The 9,268-nt window shown below is 33.5% G+C and overlaps 2 protein-coding genes across 2 annotated transcripts in view; one reads left to right on the top strand and one right to left on the bottom strand.

The window, feature by feature from the left end:
- The first annotated feature begins 1,277 nt into the window (after positions 1 to 1,277).
- LOC107471020 (uncharacterized) lies at positions 1,278 to 6,589 on the top strand. Its single transcript, XM_016090461.3, has 8 exons — positions 1,278 to 1,453; positions 1,569 to 1,747; positions 2,788 to 2,870; positions 3,568 to 3,971; positions 4,126 to 4,240; positions 5,190 to 5,408; positions 5,504 to 5,628; positions 5,823 to 6,589. The coding sequence occupies exons 2-8, from the start codon at positions 1,724 to 1,726 to the stop codon at positions 6,272 to 6,274; spliced, it is 1,422 nt and encodes a 473-aa protein (XP_015945947.1). The 5' UTR covers positions 1,278 to 1,453; positions 1,569 to 1,723; the 3' UTR covers positions 6,275 to 6,589.
- Positions 6,590 to 7,689: 1,100 nt separating this feature from the next.
- LOC107471021 (uncharacterized) overlaps positions 7,690 to 9,268 on the bottom strand; it is a 4,596-nt gene continuing 3,017 nt past the window's right edge. The window contains exons 7-9 of the mRNA XM_016090462.3: positions 8,573 to 8,693; positions 8,386 to 8,458; positions 7,690 to 8,136 (exon numbers count right to left, since the gene is read on the bottom strand). Of these exons, the coding sequence (XP_015945948.1) occupies positions 7,905 to 8,136; positions 8,386 to 8,458; positions 8,573 to 8,693 (426 nt within the window). The 3' untranslated portion in view covers positions 7,690 to 7,904. The remainder of the gene's footprint in view (positions 8,137 to 8,385; positions 8,459 to 8,572; positions 8,694 to 9,268) is intronic.

Genomic DNA, 9,268 nt, shown 5'->3' with positions numbered 1-9,268 from the left:
GTCAGGATTAATATGGTACAAATTTTTCAATTTCAAAGATATATTTAATGCAATTAAAATTTCAAAAATAATTTTATTGTACTGCATCAATTTCAAAGATTACTTCAGAGATTTAATCAATTCACTCAGTTGTAGTAAGGAACTCCTATATATGGCCAACTTCATAATATTGTCAATTTATCATAATTAGAAACTCTTGACACCCACAACAAAGACTTTCTAACCAACGTAAAATCATGACATAATTATAGTATCATTGGCTTCACATAAGAAAAATTTCAATAATCATCTTAAAAACTTGTAAAAACATAAAATTTAGATAGAATATTGATGCTACACCACTGACGAAATTGTGTAAATAATTTAAAAATTATTTATACTTTTTTTATTAATTTAAAAAGCGACACCTATTCATTTTTAGGTTTAATTATTAAACCTTATTGTTAATTAAAGATAAAATATTGTCATATAAATTATTTTTTTATTTTCTTTCAAAATTTTTTCCTCTTTCTTTAAATAAAATCCAAAATACCAAACACTTTTTATATATTAAATTGAAAAAAAATAGCAGTAAGTTAAAATTTGTTGTATATCCTAATATCTACAAAAATAATAAATTCTAATAATATTCTATTTGTAACATTTCTCTAATTATATAATTGCACTAAAAATAATTTAAAGCCAACTTTGGGAATATTTCTACAAATTAAGACTAGATAAAGAATTTTCATTTTCTATGCATTTGTAATAACATCCATTTCTCTTTTTAAGGCTTAGGTTTAATTTAATAAAATCTTTTGAAAAAATACTTGACCTTTTTAATTTTTATATATGGTATATATATATCAAAATTAAAAAATTAATATAATTTTATATATTAATTTCTAAATTTAACCTTCATATTTATATTTATTATGATTCTCTTAATTTTAAAATTAATTTACCAAATACAATTATAATACTTATTAAAATGATTTTTAACTTGATTTTACCAAAACACAGCTAGATTTTAAAAACAAAAAATTCGCCGTACCAAGCCTTAGTGAAGTCAAGTCAAGTCCGTTGAAGGGGCAGGTCCAATTCGCTGCGATTCCTTTCGCTCTCTATTCATGAAACATGAAGCATAAATAAAGAAATAAATAATATTTGGATATAATCATTTGAAGAGTGTGACCATTTCTCTCTGTATCTCTCTCTGCTCCCCTGACTGTGTATCCGTCTGTTCGTATAACCCCCTCCCCTCCAATGTGCAATGTCTCTCTCACAATACAGTGAATTCACAAACCAAACCTAAAACCCTATCAGAGACAAGAGCAGCCCCCACCACCAGCTGCCACTCGCCCTCTTCTCCTTGTCGTGGAATCTCTGTTCGGACACATTGCCGTCGCTCGCTTCACCGTCGCTCATCTTGTCGGCTCTCCTCTTCGGTCTCCGGCCTCTGCTCACCTCTGCGGTAAGCAGTTCTCGGCTCCTCCCTCACTAGCCATTTCTTGCTTGCTTCAGTGCTTCGTGAGTTTTATTTTCAAAAATTTTATTGATTTATTCTTCAATCTTGAATGTTTCTTCGGTGCTTCTTCTCTCGGTAGTTGTCGCCGTCGTTGACGCAACCAGCATCGGTCACCTCACCCGCGTCGCTACTTCACGGTTCGTCTACTTCGTATCTGTCGCAGGCGCGCAGCCCAAATCGCCTCTCTTCTCGCCTCTCCGTTTTCCACCGCGAGTGATGTCGCTGCTTGCTTCTTCGACGGTAAGCTCCTCGTCTCTAACCTTGTTGTTCTTCCCTGACTCCCTATATCGTCGCCGTGGGTTCTTCAATTACTCTTAAATTATGTTTTCTGCCTCCAGCTTCACTAATTAACTAATTAATTATTTAATTATTAAAATAAAAATGAGCAAGAAGTTGCTATTAAAAAAGCTTTTATTCTACTTAGCAGGGGTTCCTTGCAGTAGAAGTAGACTAAAGAGTTTTGATTCTGCTTTTGATAGGGTTTATAGTTATTCCATTGAGGGTTGATTATTGCCAATGATTATTGCATCATAATATTTGCTCTTACTTTGAAGTTTGAACAATTATATTTTTCATGTACAACAATCTTTTTATGTGTATAGTTGAACTGGAGGTGAATATTAAATTATTAATTATGTCCACTTTGGAGTATTTGGTTGAAGCATAATTTGTGTACCTTAAATAACAGATTCTTAGACAAGCAAGTTTATGCATAGGACTAGATGTTTGGCATCTATTAACATTTAACACGTTCATGATTTTTTTTTTTTTTAAATTAAAAAGGGAATTCCCCTCTTTGACTTGTTGAGAAATTGGAAAGCTACACTTCAAAGATATCTTCTTTTTCTGTGTTTTTTCCCCTTAATTGTTTTTTACATTTTCTTGATTTGTTCTTCTCTGTTAGTTAATGATATTCTTTTCTTTAAAGTAAATTGGTTGCTGGAATTTACAAATTTTAGCATTAATAGCAGTTTGTTATAACTGAATTTTACCCTTTACAAAGTGATAGTCAATTTCATTGCCTTTGTCCATTATTAAAAGACTATGCTGAACCTATGCAAAATTGTTTGATTACCATCACATAAGAACATCGCTGGTTGTGATTTATGGTGGTTAAATAACAACTATTTGAACCATATGAGTTGTTATGTGGCAATGCAAACTTTACAATACTCAGCTTTTGCCTTCTGCAGTTAAGTTCGCTTCTTAGTTTTCTAGGTTATAATATTAGCTGTTATTCATTCATTGTTGATATGTATATATTCATTATACCCATGCAGATTCAACCTTGTGATATATGTGGTGATGTTGGTTTTTGGGAAGTAATTCTCAATTGCACGAAATGTGTAGCTCGTGAACACTGGTATGAATCTCTCATCTTGTATTCTTTCATTACACATTTGAATTCTTCCCTCTCCCATAATTACCATCTGTCCTCTCCCTCACTTAAACTAATAACTCTACCTACTCTTGACCCAAAAAAAAAAAATCTAATAACTCTACCTCACAATTACTTCAAATGTTTTACTTTAAATATAACGGTTGGAATAGGTTTTTGACAAATTTAAACATAATAAAACACAGTATCATTGTAATAATTAATGTTCACACAACCTAAACAAAAGCAATTAGGAAACGCCGTACTGAAAGCAATTGAAACCTTTTGGAAGAAAAATAGAAAACATTGCAAATTCGGAAGAAGAATTAGGTATATTCATTTATTTAATTTAGTGATATTTTATATTTTATTAGTGTTTTAATTTAATCTTTTATGTTAAAAAGTTAAAATGTTCAATAAATATATTGATATTATTGTATTCGTGTAATCTGATAAAGAATTTGTAAGTTACAATTTTGCTTTTTCAAACTAAATTCCAAACAATTATATATTTCCATATCATCTTTGAGAAATTAGGTATTTTATAATTTTTATGTTCATAATTATTTATTTATTATTATATTAGTAACAAACTTAAAAATAATTATATTTATAATTTTTTAATATAAATACTATTATATAATTTTTACTGTTATATAATTATTTCTATTTCCCATTTCAGTTATTGCATGAAAACTATACTCAGCAGCATTCCTGAACAGTGGACCTGTGATTCTTGCCAACCCAAAAGGGAGACACCTTCACGATGTAAAGGGAATCGCAATCTGGAATGGCAAGCTCGTAAAAGGCAAAGACCAACAGGGAAGGTGAAGTTCCTTCCAACAGATGAAGCCATGAAGCTTTCTACTGGAAGTCCTCCCTCTAAACTTATTCCAGCAAAATCTAATTTGTTGGTGACTCGGAAGACTTCTGTTAAATCAAAAAATTTAATTTCAAGGAGTCCATCCCTGCCACCAAATTCAAATCATAGCAATTCTCCTATTGCACTTGAGAAGCCTCCAAGAAATGATGGAGTATCCAAGAAGCCAGTGACTTATCAACACGCTTCTCACTTAATATCAAAAGGTGAGAGTCTCTCTATCTTTGGATGCAATCATTATTCCTTTGCACTCTTGATATTTCTCGTTGCATATTTAGACATTTAATTTTGGATGTGCTAGTTACTTATAGATTGTCGTGTTTGAACATTATATTTCTTTTTGGTTTATCGTGTCTTTAGGTGGTACCCTTTCTGCTGTAACTGAACATCACAATATTGAAAAGAATGATGACCAGAGCATTCAGGAAAATATGAATCTTTTCAAATTTTTACCCTCTTCAATTGCTGCCTGGAGGTGCGTATTCATTCCCTTGTTTTGTATAACCATTTTCCTCTTATTATCCTTGGTGAATGCTTAGCTAATTCCAATATGTAGTGAGGAGGAACCTATCAGGCTGCCTTTTTTTTTTCTAAAGCAAAAAGAAGAAATATTGTTAGCAAGAAGAGAAGGCTAATATATACAGCTTTGAGGACGAGAAGTCCTCAATACTTAGGGCTAGATAAAAACATCAAAAAAGCAAAGTTTTTGGTCCCTCTTCATATGTGAGAAAGACAGATTTCCTTTGCACTTTATGCATCTAAATAAAATTAGGCTTTGTACCGAGTTTAATATAAACTTTTCATTCTACGTGGACAGATGCTTTCAATGTTTGCTTTAATAAAAAGCTGTAGGATCCTAGAACTAGAAATGAAAAGTAAACACGTGGATCCTAAGAGATTGTGTCAAGTAAAAAAGGCATACGATCTCTTCTCATAAGTCATATCTAAGCGAAACAACTCTTAACAGACAATTAAATGATTGCCATGCGTAAGCTAAGAAGATAACCCTATCCCAAATTCTATGTAAAGATGAATTCTCTTGAAAATTTTATCATTCCTTTTTCAGTCATAGACACCATAGTATAGCAAAAGTTGCGCTATATCACAACGCTTACCAACCTCAGCTTGTTTGTTCTTTGTTGAATTGGAATCTCTATGCCAAAGAACAGCTTCTATTAACCATATGCAAGATCATGATTCTTTTTTTTTTTAATTTATTTCTAAACTACACAATTTTTATTCTTGTTCTCACTGATCAATTTTTAAATTTGTTGAATAATATCTGACAACACAAAATTACGGTATCTGGCTGTTAATCTTTAAAGAATTTTTAGCAACTGTACACCTACTGATGTTTTATCATTTAGTTCAGTGAGTAGCTCTATGAATTGGAAATTTAACATGCAGTGGCAACCATTTTTTAGGGGTAGTTTTGTTGCATCTGGCAATCACTATGATGGGTTTGAGGCACATCCTCCATCTACCGTTAATAGGAAGGCATATAAATTTTCAAAGAGAATGCCTCAAACCCTTCAATTGGAGTCACTGCCTAGGTTGGATGTCTTGACTGATGTTTTCCAGAACAATTGCCCTGATCTTCAAGATATTGCATTGTACTTCTTTCCATCAAATGAAAATGAGAGGTTAGCAAAAGTTCCTATTTCGATCCTCTCATGTTATACTGGACCAATATCTGTTATTTAAGCCACTTATATTGCATGTTCTAAATTGAGTATAGGTTCAGAAAGGACTTCATTAGCATGATTGAGTTTATGAATGCTAAAGAATCAATGTTGAGAAGTTCTATTCAAGGAGTGGAGTTGTTGGTGTTCACCTCAAATCTCCTTAATACGCACTCAAGGGGTAAGTTACTTGTTCCATGCATTAGCTGTACCAGTCTTAGATCCCTGACCCACACCTCCATTTGATCCAAACATGCTTAGAATCTTACATATGTTTTGGAAGTATGTGCTTTGTTGGATTTTTTTGTTCTATTGCAATCATGACTCAATCAGTTTTTGCTCTCACCTTTTGCATTTTGTCTCTTGCAATCACAGGTACCATTGCAACAGCAGCAGTACATGTAGGATGCTTCCTGTGGGGAGTCTTTCGCCGGAGTAAAATTGGTAAAGCTACTGAAACACTATCTAACATGGACCCTCTTGATATGGATGTGGACATGATTGGAGGAAAGGACATAGCTGAGAAAATCGATCGTGTAGTAAAAGTTGATAGACCTCTGGTTAGAATTTCTCTTAGCTCTTCCAGGAAGGAAGAAATGAAGGCCATTGCATCAAGCAACATATTTCTTCAGGGTAGACCACCTTCATGTACAAAGCCTAGGATGAAAACCAAAAAGCTCTCGTCAATTCCATTGCCACAGAATTCCATCAAGAAAGAACCTTATCCTCTGAATGACCCGGATGAACCACCGCCAGGCTTTGAAGCTGGAAAAGTTACATGTAAATCTGAGGCTGGGGGAGGAAGATCAAAATTTAACGGTACATGATATGTGGGAGTTTCAGGGCAGGGTAATGTGAAACCCTCAAGATCTAACAAACTTTGAGGACTTGTGAATACTGAATAGAATAGGTATAACCAGGTATTAGTAACTTGACATTCTAGAGAAGGTATTTTACATTGTTTGTATAGCTTATCAACTATGGTGAATTGGGAACTTCGGCAAGTTGCAGATGTTGTAGCTTGCTAGAATGGTAGTATAGTTTCTAAACTCGAAAATCAAATTGAAGACTCTGGTGGGCTTCGTTGCTCCTGGCTTATGAGTGAAGATATTAATAGAATGTGCACATGCTTGTTTTCTCTACTTCCAGCGGTGAGATATTTTTTCTTTCTTTCGTGTTTTTGGGTCCGCTATCTTTTTTATCTGTCGAATATTCGAAAGTTTCGTTCGGTGGTGAACGACGTCAGCTAACTGACTGATAAGCTAATTGTGGTTCGATTGTTCATCGAGTCTTTATTTTACTTGAAAAAAAATCAGTTTTTAATTACCTTTATAATATTAATATTTGAAGAGTAGTTTTTGTGTTTTACCGTATTAGAAGCATAGCAAAATAGTTGACTAATAGAAGTAAATTTGCACTCAGTGACTCTATTTTTTTTTTTTTTGTTGTCTGTAACAAAAACTAAAACAAACAGGAACACAAACTCAAAAAGCTACACAGCAGAATCTTTCAACAAAATCTGCTTGAAGTCATCACTTGGCTGAATCCACACCAAATGAGAATAATCATTCTTATCCCCTATCTTAGCTAGACCATCCGCAGCAAAATTAACTTCTCTTCTAACCCAAGTGAAGGATAGTTGAAAAAGGTTACTATAACAAAAAATATTTAATTATGTTATACTTTAAATTAAACTTTATTCTGCAATAATCTCAAGATGTTTTTCTCCTAAACAGTAGATGCGAAGGGAACTCATATTTTCTACAATTATCTATATTTATACTTATATATAATGAAAATATGGTTTGTAATCTCTTCTAGATATATCTCTACTTTTGGGAGAGCTTTACCTCTTATTACATACCTACGTGTACTAAATCATTATTTTTTTTCTTATGGATTATTGGTAAAAACTAAAGAGTTGGGAATAATGACAAAAAGCAAACTAGAATCAGTACTTCAGATGTTAAAAAGAACTCCAGACAGGAAAATGAATTTAACAATCTTTGGAAAAGTATGAGACACAAGAGAACCATAGTAGCTTAGATTAAGGATTGTCTCTATATTGCTAAATCTTTAAGTACTGTTTCTCTTTTTACATGTAGAGATGGAAACGGTCAGGCTATGGTAAACTAACATCTGTATTGGATGAAAATATTTGGATTGAGGACCGTTGTAAATTTCTGTCCAGTGTCTACTGTCTAGCAAATCCAGTTATTGAGATCCATGCATTTCCAAGAGAAACTTCAGAAGATGCGAGTCCCTCACCCCACCCTAGTTTTATTGAATATAAGCCAAAGCAACAAAGCCAAAATTTTGATGTAGAAGCTAAATTTTGCATGTTCAAAAAAATGGGGGGTCTAAAATATGAGAATGTCTAAGAATTCAGATGTACAGCCTCCCATCTTCTGTAAAAATTTTGATGGGAAGTAAATGTGGTTCCCACCACAAGTTGATCTAAGAAACCTCTTGCATTGGTTTCTTCTTGTCGACTGATAGTCTTGCAACTTCTTGCACCTTCTTGTCAGTGGCTCCTTCATTATAATGGTCTCTGAGAAATTCCACAGCCATAAATGTAAGTGCAGAAGCCGGAATGTACCATGAAATCCTTGGGATGCTACCCCTGAACATCCCCTTCATGCCTTCCTTTTCCCATATATTGCAAATTGCATCCAACCAACCGTTATACCTAAAAGAATATAAGGTCAGATTAGAAACACGAAACGGTCACTAGCACAAAATAGGCCAATTTTTGAACTTGTTAAGAGAATAAACAAGTAAATTACAAGTTGCTATTTTGTAGAAAGCCATTTCTATACTGGAAATACCAAAAGCATATGATATCCAAGCAAACAAATACAGAAGAATGCCAGTAGTATACTGGTGACAGGTTACACCATGCATCAAGTGTTGGTAGTTTACTGAATCGAATTGATACCTTAAAGTTGAACCCTGCACTTGCAATCTTGTTTTGATTACATCCAACGGGGTGGTGAGATATGCACTAAGACCTGTTTAATGATTGTGACCACAAATTAACAATGATTTCTGAACCGTTCACTGTGTTGTATATTAGATTAGAAAAACCGCATGGATTAGGATTGAAGGCGCAGCATAAGACATACCACCAGCTAATCCTCCTAAAACGAGTCCCTCAAACGAGTTATTGACATGCCAATTTGAGTTGGATGTCAATCTTTGCTTCCCATATTCAGTAACATCTTTCAAACCTTCATAAAACATGACCTATAGAAGGAAGTAAAATTATAACATCAGAAGTTTGTAAAGAAAAAGAAAATGTTGATGGCTTTCCAGAATCAAGACCAAGGTGGTAGCAGATTGAGACATCTAAATTTAACTGCACTCATTGATTAACATACCAATGCAACATTTTTCTTTTTTATCTTGTGGGGAAACAAACAACAGATATATAGTGACAGACTAACAGTAATATTGCTTTGTCAAATTATCGACCATATCTTTGCATGCTAAACAAGGAAGGTAAAAGCTACCAACACTATTTTCCCTTTGCAGCCATATCAGTTATCCACAAATCCTACAGAAAGTAATAAGATTTAAAAATTCCATGAACTTCCCAAAAGAGAACAAATTTTATATGTTAGATTCCAGCTAATTTTAGAATATCACTAAGATGAAGAATAAAAGATGGGAGGATCTCTATCTCATTGTCAAGTTTAGTGCCAACTTAAGCCCCTGCACGGCAGTGACAAATCAGAAGATGCCTTTCACATCCGTCGGTGGACTTCTAACAAAATGTGAAAAGGCCAAACAAGTACACATTTAAATTTACTTCATAATAT

The sequence above is a fragment of the Arachis duranensis genome, chromosome 10 (assembly GCF_000817695.3).
Source record: "Arachis duranensis cultivar V14167 chromosome 10, aradu.V14167.gnm2.J7QH, whole genome shotgun sequence".
Taxonomy (NCBI): Eukaryota; Viridiplantae; Streptophyta; class Magnoliopsida; order Fabales; family Fabaceae; genus Arachis; species Arachis duranensis.
Note: the sequence above shows the minus strand (reverse complement) of the source record. Positions and strands in the feature narration are given on the sequence as shown.